Source organism: Platichthys flesus, chromosome 12 (genome assembly GCF_949316205.1).
Source record: "Platichthys flesus chromosome 12, fPlaFle2.1, whole genome shotgun sequence".
Lineage (NCBI taxonomy): Eukaryota > Metazoa > Chordata > Actinopteri > Pleuronectiformes > Pleuronectidae > Platichthys > Platichthys flesus.
This window is the reverse complement of record NC_084956.1, coordinates 12,212,015-12,229,800: the sequence shown is the minus strand read 5'-3', so window position 1 is coordinate 12,229,800 and position 17,786 is coordinate 12,212,015. Positions and strand designations below refer to the sequence as shown.

General features: G+C 40.5%; 1 protein-coding gene across 1 annotated transcript; it reads right to left on the bottom strand.

Moving 5' to 3' along the window:
- Window positions 1-1,054: 1,054 nt before the first annotated feature.
- On the bottom strand, window positions 1,055-17,162 carry hcrtr2 (hypocretin (orexin) receptor 2). Its single transcript, XM_062401532.1, has 7 exons — window positions 16,940-17,162; window positions 8,410-8,588; window positions 4,983-5,226; window positions 3,183-3,298; window positions 2,828-3,048; window positions 2,325-2,446; window positions 1,055-1,770 (listed from the first exon to the last, which is right to left on the bottom strand). Exons 1-7 carry the CDS (start codon window positions 17,160-17,162, stop codon window positions 1,601-1,603), a joined length of 1,275 nt encoding a protein of 424 aa, XP_062257516.1. The 3' UTR covers window positions 1,055-1,600.
- Between the last annotated feature and the right edge of the window lie 624 nt (window positions 17,163-17,786).

The following is a 17,786-nucleotide window of genomic DNA, read 5'->3' as shown; positions in this document are numbered from 1 at the left end:
CATGAAGCACATGAAGCTCAAACGTTCAAAATGTCATTAAACTGTGTAAGATCAGAAGTAAGCTGAAGGCTAATTAATATGAAGTAAAAATACTGAAATAAACAAAAGGAGAACCGACATCAATCTCATGGCAAATTCAAGTAGAGTTAATAACCACAGTTAAATAAACAATACATTTTAAAAAGAATGACAAATATCTTAATGCATTTGGTTGATATAGACTTCCGCTTGAAAAGAAAATTTGTGTTTGTTAAACTGGTGAAAAATGGAAGTAAAGGCCAATGCATTACATGGCTTTGTTGATACACTGTATGTTGGAAAAGAGCATTTTATAAGATATCTTTGATTTTCAAAGATCCCACATCCAAGAATCAAGAGTCTCGTCGAAAACGTCAGACATGCGAGCACAATTTGCGGATGTTAATGTTGGATTAAACTTTAAATTCAGCAAAATTCATATTTTTATAAAGATTATTCACATGATTATTGAAACTCCTATTTATTTTGTTCCCATAGCTTTGGTGCATCCTTCAGATTGTGTTAAAAACCTGAACTTTTAGCCAACTTTAATTCTGAGTTTGCTCCATATTGCATATGCAGAGTTGCTACCTGCAAATACATTCAAATAGATTCATGGGATCAATATATTATTCTGTAATAAAATATACTAAAGTGTTTGTGCTTTTATTTCTTCCTTTTAAAAGAAGAAGAAGAAGAAGAAGAAGAAGAAATTCTTTGATGAAACAAAGAAGCTTGAGGTACGTTCACTAAATGCCAAATGAAAGGTGCCTGTTCAAAACATGTCTCATTTAAAGTAAAAGTTCTGTAAACTTTTTACTGTCAGTATAAGATACGCAATTTACAGTTGAAATATTTAAATATCATTTACAGCCTAATGCAAACACATCTTACTGGCCTGGAATTGACTGAATTAGTGCTGGACACACAGTAATGTAGTGTGCAGCTGATAGAAAATATATTTAATAAATTCTATGATTTAATTGATATTCATGATGATTGACATTCTGGCATCATTTACATACCATTAATGCAGCTTTATGGACATTTACAATGGAGACTGAAGATGGACGTGTGCTCATTAAGGAGGAAAATTACACTGACTCTCTAAAACACCTGCTCTTCTGTTGTCGCAAACAACCATAATCGCATGACCTGCGACACTGATTCTAGCGACTGAACTAACTAAAACAATAAAGACAATGACGAGCCTGCACAGTTAATCAGTAGCTCTGTGCCACAGAAAATCCACTGAGCTAAATATAACATAATAAATACAAAATAAAACCCATTTACGAAAATATTTGTGAGCCCATAGTCACGTCAGTTAGCTGTATATCCTATATAACAGTGGAAATTAAATAATAACCGTCAGAATGAATAATAAATGTTATTGATAATAAATAGAAAGTTCATGTGAACTACAATGTCCTCTGTACTTGATCATGTAAAAGGAACGAAAGATTCCAGTTTCCATAAAGCATGAAATTCACCGTTTAGAGACACTGAATCTTGTCTTTTTAGAGGTTTGTTCACCTTGAGCCTTTGAACCTGGTTTAGAATCAGCCCCTGGATTATAAGACTACACCATTTGATCTGAAATGCGTGACACGCTGTCCATGTTGTTGACTTGAGTGGACAGAGATTTCCGGCTGTCTGTGCTCACTCTGGTCCGTATCCTCTGTGTTGGATTTTGGTCTTGGCCATAGCAGTGGCAAGAAAACGCTGCTTTGAACTCCCCACGGAACTTCCCTGAGGAAGAGAGAATAACAAAGAGTCAATTTTATCCATGTTTTTATGAAAACAGCATTGATTAGTATTTAAAGTTAAGATTGGATTAATTGTAAATATGTAATATCTCATTGATGCTTTATTTTGGCACACGATAACTAATAGTGCATGCCTGCGGCTCAGGAGGTTGAGTGGCTCGTCAGGTCCACTACAGGGTTTTGAAGGTTGTTTGATTCTCGGCTCATCCAAAGTGTCCTTGTGCGAGACACTTAACCCCAAATTGCCCTCAAGAGCTGTACTGGCAACATGAGAAGAGCGTGTGAGTGATCGACAATGGGCTACGTGTGGAAGAGCTGAATGAAGGTGTGAATGTGATCTGTGCTGTAGAACACTTTGAGTGACCATGACGATTATCCGTATTAAAGCCAAAAAGATCTAATTGTATCTTTATTAAAATGTGAAATCCTTTTATGAAACATACAATCATATGAGGAGTTTAAAGCAGTGACTGTGCACTGGTAGACAGAATGAGCTCATACAACTGGTCTGAGTGATGAGGATGGTTATGAACTTACCGCTGAGGAAATTGTAGATGATGGGATTTGCTGCACTATTGGCATAGATGAGCCAGTGTGAGAAAGTGAACCACGCGTACACCGTCTCTCGGTCATTGGTGGTCTTGAAAGTCCCAAGGACTCTGCAGGTATAAAGTCGGGCAGCTTAGCTTCTTTTTTAATATTACAATATGAATGAATTCATATCAAATTCAGCCATGCAAAAATCCAGAATTCAGCACTTTCAATATACATGACTCCAAAGGGGGCTCATAATTCAAACAGAAGAAATCTAGTGCTGGTCTATGCAGGTATAAAGACGGGCAGCTTAGTTTCTCCTTTAATAATACAATATGAATGAGTTTATATCAAATTCAGCCATGCAAAAATCAAGAATTCAGCCCTTTCAATATACATGAGTCTAAGGGGGGCTCATAATGAAAACAGAAGACATCTAGCTGTGCTGGTCTCCCCCCCCCCTCCGCTTCTGATCCCTGAAGCAGCAGTGCCTGGGAGATTATTACCTTTTCATGACATTGAGCACGCTGATGGGCAGGTAGCACAGGGCGAAAACAAACAGCACCACCATCAGCATCCGAGCTGTCTTGCGTCGAGCTCTGACCTGTTTGATCTCCGCGCAAACCGTGCTGGTCCTGACCCTGACAGGCTCTCCGGGGCCCGGCACCGGGGCCGAGCACTGGATGGACCGCCACTTCCTCTGCAACACTGATGTGCTCCCGGGAATCTGTTGGTAAAGCATGTGCATACATTAAGCAACTGTAAACACCCTAGAGGAACTTCAGTTCAGGGTGAGTATCAGGTTTAAAACTATGGTTTAAACACGTCAGATGCATGACATAAATCTGTGGACATACACACCTGTTGACACCACAGCTTGTGACATATCTGGATATACGCCAGGACCATGAGACATAATGGTGCAAAGTAGGTGACAATGAAGAAACAGGTGTGATAAACCTTCGGGAGGATCTCAGCTGTTGGGAGATAAGCAAATCAGTGTTATAATCAGTTTGAAAAGAAATCTGCATGATCTCTCATGAAGATTCACCTGCTCAGATACTGCAACGCCTGTTCCCCACACATATACATTTACATTTAGTGGCAGAGTGAATATTTTAGGCTTGTGGCACTGGGGTAAAATACAACTATGTCTTTCTAGCCTGGAATTTGAGGATTAGGAATAACCAATTAGTCTGGTAAATGTAATATTATGTGGCTATTGTAATGCTAGTTTCAATATGATGTCCAGCCCCCTGACAATTTGCACATAAATCTTAAAAATCATAAAAACTGATGCAATGCCAATCAAGAGCATGTGAAAAGACTCTTGTTAACTGTTTGAGACTGGGCCATGAATAAGTTATGAGACTCTCTGATTGTGGACTTTGAACTTTGACCTTTTGAATCCGCAACACAGATATTAGAGAAAAGCCAGGATATTTGTTGACTTGACTTACTGTCGGGATGATAAATATTTCGTTAGGATGAACAAGTTAGCAGAACACTCTTTTAGTTTAGATAGTAAAATCTTGTCTATTTAAAAAAAAAAAACTTAAATTAAGGCTTTGAATGGGAAAACGATTCAAGCGTTTTTAATCATACTATAATTTATAACCATTAAAACCATTCAAAATTTTACATTATTAGTTTTATATATTTATCAATAAATATAAGCTGTGAATATATTGTCAGTCACCTGCAAAGTTGTTTTAATCAGTTTTTCCTCGGAGAAGCAGTGGGGAGAATTGAGCCAACTAATGACAGTTGTGAAGAAAACACTTATAACAGAGAAAATGTCATTATTTAGTTTGTACGGGTTTTCCTTTTGTTTGCCTGCCAATCATCTGATTCACACTCCAGTCCAGTAGGTGGCGGTAATGCGCCTGTAAACTAGTTTTACTATCTGCCATTAAACCCACAAGAAGAAGTCCAGTAGCCTCAGCTCTGTAGTTGAAAACAAACACAAGTCGTCCCTCAGGTGTTAACTTCTCAGGTTTGTCACTGCTACAGTTCTCATCTTGTCTGTAAACAGGCTCAGGGTGTTGGGAGAGTGTTTGTGGCCATGTTGTTTCTTCTTCACATTTATACACATGATATAGTTTGACCTCTTTATTGGGTATTTAGCAATAGCAGTGAGTTGTGTGAACATTTCCATCACTGTCTTGATTATCTCAACTCTATTCTCTGTGGAGAATCTCATATATTTTAAACTGGGCAGTGGCAATTTTATGGTATTTTGTTCACTAACATGATGTTTCTAAGCAGACATTTTTTTCAGAGGTATTCAAAAAGCCTACCTCGAATACTACAACTGAAAGAAAGCAAGAGGTTGAAAAGCTTTTTCTCTTTGCAAGGTTCTCCTCCTCCTCTGTCTGTTATCACACTGGCACTCTCTCTCTCTCTCTGTCTTATCCGAATGTCATTTATTCTCCTCTATTAGGCCTTATCAGCCCAATGAAAAGGTCCTGCTGCCATCATTTTAATATCAACCGCCAGCTAAATGGCATCAGATGTGTACAAGGATTTCAGCGCACAGAATGACTAATGCTCATCTGAGGGTTGTATCTCTGAAGGAGGCAGAGAAGTATGGTCTAAGTTTTAATTTGTGCCCCTGTCACAGCGTTTCTATATATTCAAGGGGGATAAGTGAATTCTTACCTCTCCAATGTTCATCACACACCGTGAACAGGCTGGTCTTGTTTGTGAGTTCAGGCAGCAAGCTGCTGCACTCCATCACAATAGCCTGCGGGATCATGATGATGCATGACACAACCCAGATGATCACGATACTCTTGCGAGCCCTCTTGGCAGTGCTCTTGAACATCAGTGGGTGGCAGATAGCGTACCAACGGTCCTGGGCTATGCAACTCAGCGTTAGGACTGACACAGAAACAGAGATGGTCTGGAAAAAAGAAAATAATTGCCAATTATACAGTCCAACTATTTCGGGGGGGGGGGGGGGGGGGAGAGATCACAACGAAGTAAACAAATAACGCCAGGCACAGTTCCACAATGCATTATTCAAGGTAGATTATCCTGTAGGGCAAGACATGACCAAAATCCACATATTGGTTGGACTCTTTACAAGGTGTTTTAGAACTTTGAGCGTTTTTACTTCAGAACTCTGACAGCCCAACATGTTTAATCTGCCCTTGACTATTGACGTTTATTTTTAGCTTACAAGGCCAATCAGAACGATGCATATTCACCAAAACACATTGGTTGCACTGGTTTTCACAGTATGTGGCTAAACCGCTGTGGAGGACAGGCACAGAGTTTGTCCAGTGCTACAGAATAATAATGACTAAATAGCTATCACTGAAATCCACCAGCCCCTGCAGAGTCCCAGATAAGTGTGAGTCTGAGTGCATATTATCACGGTTCAGCTGGAATGACGGTGTGCGCTCAGCAACCAGCTGCCTCCCTGCTCTCTTACCTGTCACCTTGATGAACACCCGGTCTGCTGTAACCTCTGTAATTTCCTTGCTCAATTGGAGACTTTGCAGACGATTTCAATCGTGGATCTGTGAATGAGGCACCTTGATTCCTTAGACTCTTCCTGTGTCGAAGATGTTCTTATCCGGCTCCAGCATGTTGCACATGCTTATCTCCAGGAATTTCACTGCATTTTTAGATTGTGAGGGGGGGAGTCCCTTCCTTTGGGAAATAACATCTCAGCTCTATCACTTTGAAATGCTTGGCTTAAGGATGCCTATGGTGTACTAAATCACGTTTGCTGAGTATTCTCCTTTATTTAAAAGGCCTAAATGAGGTGGTGAGATTGCCCTGTAGGTGGAAAAGGACAAGTCCTCAGATGAATGTTCTCTGCCTGACAGAAAATCATTAGCACATTGACAGATATTTTGAACGTGATGTGGTGGAGAAAAATCTGGTAAGACACTAGAAACACTGCAACCAGAAGATTGACCCAGTCTGTAGGTTCATACACACCATCGCCATTTAAGATATAACAAAAGGGAGACTTCATTACAGTCAGTCTGAAATCATTCTGTGATCTTTTTATTATGTTTGGCAGGAATAAAAGCACAAGTCTATTGATTTGTATTCATATGTGATTTTCATAGGCAACTATGAATAAAAAAATTCAAACTAACAATGAACCGATCCAAGTAGCCGTTTGATAACATGGATTCCCCTGTGCCACAAAAAAACCTATCTCACCAATCAGTGAGATTCACTGTTGCACTGTGTGACATGTTCCATTATCAAGAAAGTGGGCCCTGTAGTTCATTTTAAGACACACCCACACACAAACACACAATCCTGCTGAGAACTGCAGCACATTGCTTTTTGACATAACTTATTCATTTGCTGACTTGTTTCATCCCTTCACTACATCAGCACCACCAATGCATGTGGGCTTAGTGACATAGAAAGGGTAATGAAGTTATAAAATGCATTGTTTGTTTTGTGCCATTAAATGGAATTTGGTGACATTTCGAGAGACTGATAAATCCTGCAATTTCAAGCATTTGAGAGCTAAAGAGTGGAACTTTGCCCTTGGTACAGAGGGCTCAGTTTCTTTAGTGAATGCCAGTCTTTGCTCTATTATTCAGTTGGGATTTTCATTTTCTGCTCAGCTGTAGGGGAGGGTGCATAATAGCGAAGAGCGCTAAGCTGGCTCATTACAAAGACAACTGAAGATCCTAAATGTCAATCAACAGAAAAAGTTTATGCATGTTCTTAACCATATCTTCCCTAAACAACCATATTGGATTATAAAATACATAGATATAAAATAATGGACACATACATTAGCATATACTTACTGAATTTAATGTGTTAATGTGTTTAATGTGCAATACTGCACCAGTTACTTATCATTTACAAATCAAGTTCATAAGAAAGTCACAAATAAAGCAGAGTTAAAATCGACTTCACTATTTGAACATGTCTTCACCTTGAGGCTCAAGTTTTAAAGACAGACTACAGTCACAAAGGCTCCTTAATGGACCTTGCGGTGAATTATTTGGTCAGTTGTTGTTTCAAGATTAAGTACGAACTCTTTATGTTCACCTTGAGGAGTCCTTAATATAAGTCCAACAGTCGTACAGCCAACCACCCCAGAACATTTACTAAATGATTGATTGATTAATTAATGTGTCTGAGAATCAAATGTATTTTAAAAAGCAGCACTACCTGCTGAGGAATTATAATACCTTATTAGAAATAAATTTGTTCTTTCCCAACAAATCCTTATTAAATGATGGTACAGTCTCCTCTGATTATTTCTTTTCTCCTTTAGGAATCTATAGTGCCATTGGCTTTACAATCTAATACTGCACTGGAGAGGGAGACTGGAGATAACTGACATCTAAGTTCTTGAGGTTGACGAGCCAATACAGCACTGGGGCATGGAAACACAACCAAAAAGTCACATAAAATGTGGCTAGAACTGTCTCTGGCTTCATAAAAGCCGCGAATATTGATCAGTTACAGAGCTGCAGCAAAGCACAGAGTATATAATGGGTTGAACATGACCATGAAGAACTTAATCCTGTGCCCTAAATTGTGACAAGGGAGGTGAGCCGGCAGCCGGCACAGCACAAGAATTCAAACATTGATTTGTTTGGAATAATTCAGATCAAGTAATCTAGTTGGTTTTGCAGCTGCTTCCATTCAGAATATGTGTACATCAGATGTTTTCAGATCCAAGGTTGAAGTCAAATTCACTTTGACATATATTTGGTCTATATATAGAATATATTAGGAATTGTTGGTATCATAGGCTTTGTTTAAGATAGTGTAGGATTTCCATTCACTCAGTGAGGATGTATAAACCAATGTCATTTGATTTTCACTCAGCAGCAGGAGGAGGGGAGTTGTAGGAAGAAAATATATATTTAAAAATGGTGGAGGTGAAAGTCTTGCCCAAGGTGTTAAATAACATAGGGATACCATCAAAGGTTTTACTCTGTGCACAGGTCACGGGATATAAAAAAAGTGTTTCTTTCACCCTCTGAAAAATATAAATTATGGAAAGGTTCACAAGTGCAGTGGTTTATATGTGCTGAAGATTTTCTAATATCCCTGGTGGAAAAGATGTCAGGGGTTGATATCTTACCTGCAGATAAGGCACAACTTTGCAGAGAGTGTTTCCAAAGAACCACGTCTCTGTGATGTCCACCACGAGACTGGCAGGCAGGCAGATGATGGTGACCAAGACGTCGGCGAAGGAGAGATTCACAATGAAATAGTTGGTCACGGTGCGCATGTGCCGGTTCTTCCACACTGCAAAACAAACTGAAAATGGTGCACAATCAAAAACCGCAAGAATAAATACAGGGAAATATTTATCATAAATATCAGTCTCCCAAATTATGCCTGAATTGTCTAATCAAGAGCCATGAATTACTGTGGGGGAAATCAATGATATGTTGAAAAATGCCATATCTAACGGTGTTAAAGAAAGTATTAAAACCCAGGCCACATCCTCCACCCAAGTTTAATCGGAATCCATTCAGTAGGTTTTGTGTAATGCTGCTATAAACACAAACTGCAGATGAAAACATAACCACCTTTTGCCAAAGTAATAATTTTCTTTATTACAACCTGAGTGTCAAAAGGTTTGTGCAGTTATATCGGCCTGCTTAGACAATCAAAACAGAGACACATGTACAATGTTTATAATAATCTCTCATTGTGCATGTGTGCACAACAAGTAAATTGGTCTAAATTGTATGAATGTGTTTGTGTTGCTTCCATGGTGCAGACAACAATCTCCAGCCAGCTTTATCTTTCAGAGCTGGGGCTTTTAAGGAATAGAAGGAGAAAAGATCATATTTATAGAAGCATCATTGCTTTTTCTTTGTTCAGTTTACAAAATGAAAATAGTGCTGGGTTGTGTCATTTCATAGAACCCATTACTTTGTCGTTCACTAACTGCAAAGACAAATTTGTGCATCATGTACAGTCACAGCATGTAACTGGGACAAAGTTGTTGCAGTGTGTTACATGGTTTGAAATGCACCAGTACTTCCCACATGTTGTAACCTGGGCTGCAGTGTAGGACAGAATTATTACAGTTGGTGAAACAAGGAAAATGTATCTGCATCTGAAAAAAGAGCTGAAATGGATTTTTCCCTTTCAATGATTTAATCGCAGGAGACAATAAAACGCTGACTTCCCTGTAGAAAGTAAAAGTTTTCAAACTGAATGATGATGTTCACAGTTGCCTAAAATTCTTCAACTTCAAATTCAACCAAAAAGTTTTTGGCTGGCAGTCAAACTTTTTGCTTATTCCAATTTTTTGAACACTGGTGAAGATTTCTACGAAGGAGAAATGCTGAGTAATTTCTCATGTACCCATCTGAATCCTGATTTATTCTGCGGTGGAGTGAAAGGATGAAATGAATCACCTGCAGATGGCTGCAGGACTGAGACAGCTACGGCGGGCATGAATTGAAATCACCTCTACAAATTAGGGTTTGTAACGAGGCAGGGTGCGGAGACTGGTGTGGATCCCAGGTGTTCAAGAACTGGAGAGAAGAAGCCCTCTGCACTGACTTCAGTTGAGTATTTCTCGAAAATTCCAGCACACGCAGGGACAGTACACAACCTTTCCCATTTTAATTCAGCTACTTCACCAGTGTGTTCATTAGTCTGAAGTGTAAAAAACTCTCTTAGTGCATGTAGTTTTAGACTGCGGTTCTTTGTTTCAACTCTTTCGTTTCAGACTTACGTAAAAACAGAGCTTTTTTTAAGCCCTGAAGTCTTATGGGATGGTAACAATCCAGAGACTGTGGACCTGCAGTGGGTTTTATAAGCTTCATGAACAAAGTAGACTAGAACTTTAACTATGAGCCACTTGTGATAGTGAATATCAGCTCTGTTAATATGAATAGGTTACCACAATGACAGGTTTTAATCAATGCATCTGTAATATACTTAATGAGAAACAATATGTAAAAAGGGCGAAGGAGCCAGGGCTGGATGTGTGAGTGCCACTGTCATGGCATTTTCAGGTCAATAAAGAGGCCGACAGAGAAACCGTGACACTTTTCCCCTCCAGAATCCTGTTGGAATTTGTGCTGTGAACCATGGTGGTCCCGAGCCTCATCAGCGGGGTTACACCTGAAGCCAGAGCTCTCAGAGCTAAGGCAATGCAAGTGCAATAGAGGGTGTGGGAACGGTTGATGTAATGCTGGATAGAAAGCTAATGTTAGTGAATGTTTGAATAAGTTTCAAAGCCATGCAATAACCATAAATTATAATGTCCAATATCAAGGTGTCTGTGTTGGGCTGCAGTCGCATGTCTCAGTTACTCCCCCAGGTCAATTGACTCTGCAGTAGACTTAGGTTTTTATCGACTCTGATCAGTAGTGATGGAAGCATGACTCCCACGCGAAAAAGCAAATTTGACAAGACGGCGAGGTGGGAGAGCTGTGTGGTGACGTTGATCTTCACCCACCAAGGGGAAAAAGGACATGAGTGTAAAAGAGGTATAACAGAGTGTGTGTTGTAGTGAAGTACCAAAGGTAACACTTGACTATTGACGATCTGTGTTCTGGTCTTATTCCAGTAAAAAACATTTCACAAGTCTGATAATTAACCTATTGGCATTTGATTAGATGGCGTTATTTCTTTATATAAAATAAATGACTTCGAGACGTCCTAATGGGATGACTCATCTGTAAGGATCGGCTTGGCAAGGTCCAAGACGGTTTGAACTACTGGCTGGTGTAATGAGACATTATTTATTTATATTTATTTTTCTAAATGAATGTGATATTAAAAGCACCATTAATATATTTTATCACAGTATGGTCATATAATTCAATTAACAGCTCAAACATATTTAAGCGTATCATTTTAATGATTCTACACACAGAGGAATGAGCAGATGCAACACAAACATGCATGGTGTGTTTTCTTCCGTATTGTACATCTAATGTAACAGTAATTTGCTTAGGTCAGACAGTTTACATATGCGACCTACTGTGTGTGTCATTGTCTCCATTATTGCCCCCCCCCCCCCCCCCCCGCCCCTCCCACACCCCTCCTTATCTCGCAGAGCCACACATGAAAGAGTTCTAGATAAACTCCTGTGGATGACAGGATCCGCATTAATGCGAGCAAAAGCATCAGAGCCACCAAAATTCTACTTTCACTCAGACTTAAGAACGAGAAGGATGATGCTGTGGGTACCACTTCCAGATGGTGAACTAAAGTATTCAAAAGGAATGCTTTTTTTATATTTGTGTGTGTATGTGATGCCTTACTTTGGTCTACAGGCTGGAAAAAAGAGTTGTGTTTTTCTTGCTTGAATGTGAGATCACAATTCTGCCTCACAATGGTGTTTTCCATATAAATGGCTTCTGCATTGACATGATTGTGCGTTAACAGCTCCATCTGCTTGTACTTAGTTGGGATATTTAAGATTAAATTATGTTCCACAAAATATCACAGTTTATCCTGCTGTCTGTAAAAGTCCCGGGTGAACTCGTGCGAAAAGAGTTTGCACAGACGACTCCACAAATCCAAATTTTTCACACTCACTCAGGGCGCGACTTCTTACACCGGATACAAAAGAAAATAACTTTTTGTCTTCCTCTAAAGTAATTTGGGAACACAAAACAAACTTAGGCCAAATAGATAATATTTCTAGATATTTTGCCGGTAGTATTGTAAGACTAAATATTTTTGACAGTCATAGAAAAATGTAAATTGATCGGGAAAATATTCTATGAGATAATAAAGTCATATGTTTAGTGTTGGAGTCACAGTGTCTGCACAGCTTCTAGGTTTACTTTCCCAAGAGGTCTAACACGGTGCGGAAATTGCTGCTCCGGCCATGAATAATGTATAATGGGTCGTTTGATTGAATGTGCCATTAAAAACCACCTAAAATTCTTCACTTTGAATTCACAACAGCGATGACTGGCCAGTCAGAGGGGAATGAGCTGTTGAGCAAACCCGAGGCAGGGGAGTGAATGGAGGTGGAGACTGGTGGAGATGAGCTGGTAATGAAGATGTGACCTGTATGACAAGTGTGAGAGGCAGAGAGTTGAGCAGATATACAGGTATGTGCTGCCTCAGTTTTTATGATGGCAATTTGCATATAGTCCAGAAAGTTATGAAGAGTGATCAGATGAATTGCAATTAATTGCAAAGTCCCTCTTTGCCATGAAAATGAACTTAATCCCCCCAAAAACATTTCCACTGCATTTCAGCCCTGCCACAAAATGACCAGCTGACATCATGTCAGTGATTCTCCTGTTAACACAGGGGAGAGTGTTGACGAGGAAAAGGCTGGAGATCACTCTGCCATGCTGATTGAGTCAGAACAGCAGACTGGAAGTTTTAAAAGGAGGGTGGTGCTTGAAATCATTGTTCTTCCTCTGTTAATCATGGTTACCTGCAAGGAAACACATGCAGTCATCATTGCTTTGCACAAAAAGGGTTTCACAGGCTAGGATATTGCAGCTAGTAAGATTGCACCTTAATCTACCATTTATCGGATCATCAAGAACTTCAAGGAGAGAGGTTCAATTGTTGTGAAGAAGGCCTCAGGGAGCCCAAGAAAGTGCAGCAAGCGTCCGGATCATCTTCTAAAGTTGATTTAACCACGGGATCGGCGCACCACCAGTGCAGAGCTTGCTCAGGAATGGCAGCGATCAGGTGTGACTGCATCTGCACGCACAGTGAGGCAAAGACTTTTGGAGGATGACCTTGAAGGGCAGCAAAGAAGCCACTTCTCTCCAAGAAAAGCATCAGGGACAGACTGATATTCTGCAAAAGGTATATGGATTGGACTGCTGAGGACTGGGGTAAAGTCGTTTTCTCTGATGAATCCCCTTTTCCGATTTTTTGGGGCATCCAGAAAAAAACTTGTCTGGAGAAGAAAAGGAGAGCGCTACCATCAGTCCTGTGTCATGCCAACATCAAAGCATCCTGAGACCATTCATGTGTGGGGTTGCTTCTCAGCCAAGGGAGTGGGCTCACTCACAATTTTGCCTAAGAACACAGCCATGAATAAAGAATGGTACCAAAACATCCTCCGAGAGCAACTTCTCCCAACCATTAAAGAACAGTCTGGTGACGAACGATGCCTTTTCCAGCATGATGGAGCACCTTGCCATAAGGCAAAAAATGTATAACTAAGTGGCTCAGGGAACCAAACCTAGAAATGTTGGGTCCAGGGCCAGGTAACTCCCTAGACCTTAATCCCATTGAGAACTTGTGGTCAACCCTCAAGAGGCGGGTGAACAAACAAAAACCCACAAATTCTGACAAAACTCCAAGCATTGATTATGCAAGAATAGGCTGCCATCAATGATTAGTGCGTTGATCTTCAAGCAGATCTCGATTGCTGTGTTAATAATGCTGCTGTCAGATGTATGAAAGAGCCAGCAGCAACTCTGGGGGAACAAAATGAAAACCTTTCATACAACACCCTCTAATGGACAACAGCAACATGTATGTGACAAGTGCTTGAGAGCCCAGTGTACTGACTTTAATTGTATGACCAGGTGATAGTGGGCAATTTGAATCAAATATAAGCTGATGGTAGTAAGTCAAATTCACATTGTTTTTTTGTCAATGTGACATTTCTAATATGTCCCTACAGCTCTATCACATTCTTGTCACTGAGTCCTACTGCAAATTCTACTCAACTACTCCAATCAACCACCATATAGAGTTCGTACACTAAGTTTGAACCAATTTCCCCTTTTCTACAAAATAACCTCTGTTACACCAAATTCACATTTCAAACCCTCTTCTTTAATTGACTGGAATTATTTATTTAATCACATAATGTACATTTTTTTGTGTTGACGGCGAACAATAAGCAGAAACTCTTCAGGAACATAATCACAATCTCACGATTAATACTGGGAGATGTAGTGACACAGCTAATCATATAACATAGAAAGAGATTGTCTCAAAATTGCTCTTAATGCTCCTGTGCTCAGTCATGCCGGTTTTCACGGTCATTCCTAAGTGGGCAAGGCCTCAGTGACATTCAATCATATATATTACATTTTTATGATTGCATATAATGACACGTTGAGAGCAGTTAACTAGAAAAAGGAAAATGGAAAAACGCATTCAGAGTTACAGTTACATGTGCACTGTGTGAACCTATAATTTCCGTCAGGAACAGAAGAGAGAAAACTGATTGTGGCTGTGTTCTGACTGTAAGATGGTTTCCTATATAAACATGTATTCTCACAATGTTTTCCAACTGCCCAACAGAGAAACCAGTAAAATAGTTTTGGTTTACAGCTAAATCAATTCTGATCACCATTTTTGATCCAATTTCCTGCATAGCCTCTTTCTCTGAATATCTCTTCTTGAGCGGATTATAAACTTCATTATACCAGCAAAAAATGTTCCTTTTTAGATTAGTAAGATGAAAGACGTTACCATGTAAAACTTCAATTTTCATCAAAGTCGCTCACCATCGGTTAAGTTCAAAAGATCAAGAGAATTCATCTTAAAATCGCCCTTTCCATTGTAAATGTTGAAAGCTAATGAGTTCATGTTCGCTATCAAACCAGAGGAGGGAAGGTTTCTCAATACACATCCACCTGAGGTTCACGTTAGAGCGAAAATGATTGACAGCAGTGTTAACTACACCCTCATGTTAATAATGACCCTCAAATCAATTTTCATAATAATGTGCAAAGGTACTCCACACTGCTGTCCATTTGATCTGTTAGAAAAAGTCGATGTCGAATTACTTCATTACAAGCTTAATTAATTCCTTGTACACAGTCACCACTGGGTGTCCTGTTGAAGTGGGAATCCCGTTGAGTGAAACCATTAACTGCATCAGTGCCTCATTTTGTGTGCTTGTATAAAATTATTGAAAGTCAGAAGTAATCAATGTTATGTACAAGACCGAGACCATGTTGTCAGGCTGTCTCCAATTGTTGCATCTCTCTTTTTAGTTGAAGTGGGTGCAAACAGCTGGAGTGCAAATAAAGAGAAGGAGAGATGCAAGCCCGATTGCTGCTGTTTGCACCCTTTCATGTGAGGTGACAACTGCAGTGAGAAGCCGTCAGCTGTGTCTCTGAGTATTAGAGCCAAGCCTAATAGAAAAAATGCGAAGAGACTTTGCATTTCGAGAACAAAAGAAAAGAGATATGTCGAAGTGTTGGGAATAAAGTTGAAGTGAGTCAGAGGGTGAAACATTCTTATGAACCTTTTGTATGCCGAGAAGAACATTGAAATGTCGAGAATATACTTTAAATGTCATCAGCCCATATGACTGCTTCTATAAAATGGCTTGAGTTGTTGAAGCGGTGAAATTGACATTTAGATGTAGGACTGCTCGATTAATCGAAATTTAATCGTGATTACGATTATGGGGTCAAACAATCTCCAAACTACTATAATCGAGGTGAAACGATTATTTGGCATTTTTTTGGCTCTCACTCTCAAGCAGAGGTAAAGTGAAGGAGGCGAATTCTGTGTGGTGATCGGCGGTGATAAAAACAGCGCGAGTGGAAAAGCAGGGAGGGCAGCAGCAGACCATGTAGCGGCCGCGCCACGCACAGCTATTCTCAAGCGCACTCCCGCCTGGCTGTTCAGACCGGTCAGACCGGACCCGCATTTCTCTGCGCCGGTCAGTCGGTCAAAGAGTGTTAGGGCTGCCATCATTAAGGGTTTGAATAACCGGGCAATGATATCCTGGTTTCACAGAGGAATAAGACACAAAGCCGTCATAGGTGTTTACCGGAACCGGAAGTTATTAAAAAAAACATCTTTGATTAGAGGGTGTTCAATTTTTCAAATATGAGACGGCGGATGGTGGGCGACTCTACGCAAGCCTTGGAGCGGCATTGTTCAAGACAGTTTGAACCATTAGGTGTCAGTAGGAGACATGTTCGACCCATAAAGGTAGATTAGTTTTTTTATAGAAATGTAATAAATGTGATTTTAAAAACAGAATTAATGTATTTCATCATAGAGCAGTTGTACCATTCCATTTAAAAAAAAACACAACCAATTGCGCAGAATCACTTTAATGTTACTGGGTCTACAGGGATGAAAGCTGAAGCACTAAATTCCACAGATAAAGCCTTGAGAGCTGAGGTCCAGATGGATCTAATTGCAAATGGGAAATGAGCAGGGTGTTGAGGTGGTAATACCATTTTCAGGGTAGACATTTTACACTGTTAAACATTTTCCTGAAAGTCTGCTAAAGTGCTTTTCTTTAATATTGATGATTCAGAAAACTGTGAACATAAAACACAATTGAGGGGGGAAATGACATGGATGGAACTAAGGAGAAAGATCCTCAGTCCTTTGCGTCAATCTGTGAATGGACCCTCACCCCCACGAGCAGTCGCTGGTACATTGTGATACTGTTTCAGTCTGTATCATCAGATCATTAACAGACGAGCGGAGACGTGCGCGCTCTGGGACTTCTCCACATGGAGCTCTCTTTATCAGCAGATGCACCGCTGCGATACAACTCATCATCAAAGGAAAACTTAAAAGATAATTTTCTCCAAGTAGCATTGAATTTAATTTGACCCTGCAGCCATCCGCCCTTTCATGAGAATAGAAAAGTTAATCTCTCTTTTTACGCAGGAGCGATTGCGCACGGATGGAGAGAGAAATGCACCAAGGATATAACTTACCAAGCGAGTTTCCAATGAGTGAAACGAAGAACACGATAATGTAAGCCACAATGAGAACCCACTCGTACTGCTTGGGGTGCAAGTACTCGCTCCAGATGTATCTGAGAAGTTCGTCGTCCTCATCCACGGTGGACGGGCGCAGGTGCAGCTCCGTGCTGTTATTGGCCACATGTGCAGGAGATAAACAATCCTCGCAGTCCACGTTCCCAGCGAAGCCAGACATCTTCCCGAGGTGTTGGTGCGTCTCCCGTGATGCACTCCCACACCCCCCGCTGTTATTCCGTGCGACTGCGGTGACCGCGGGTTGCTGCGCGCAGGCTGCAGATAAGGGGGACGTGCCACTGTGGCGAGATGATAACGCGCTCCACAGACTCCACACACTCCACGGAGCTCGTCAGTGACGCGGATTCTCCCCCTGCGTCTCCACCACCGCCGGGCCAAAAACCAACTGATTGTGGCGAGCAAGGAGCTGTGAGCTATACTTCACCAGCCCACCCTCCCTCAAAGGGAAAAATAAATTGGGGATAACAAAGGCATGGCGGGAAAAGCCAGAGTGAGGCAGGGGAGTACAGGAGACAAACTCAATTTCTTGGCTTTGTGTCCCTCAGTCTGCTCGTAGATATCTTGATATGAACATTATAAGGATGGTTCAACCAAAACTGAAAATGCACTTGATGATGTGCCCACCCCTATGCTGATGGAAGGGTGGGTGAAGTGTCTTATCAATTGAAAGAAATGGTAACCCTTATGTCGAATGTAAAAAAAAAAGAATAAAACATAAGATGTCCCTATACCGCTCCTGTGGTGAGTCAATTTAGGCCATCACATTTACTTCAATTGCATTGGA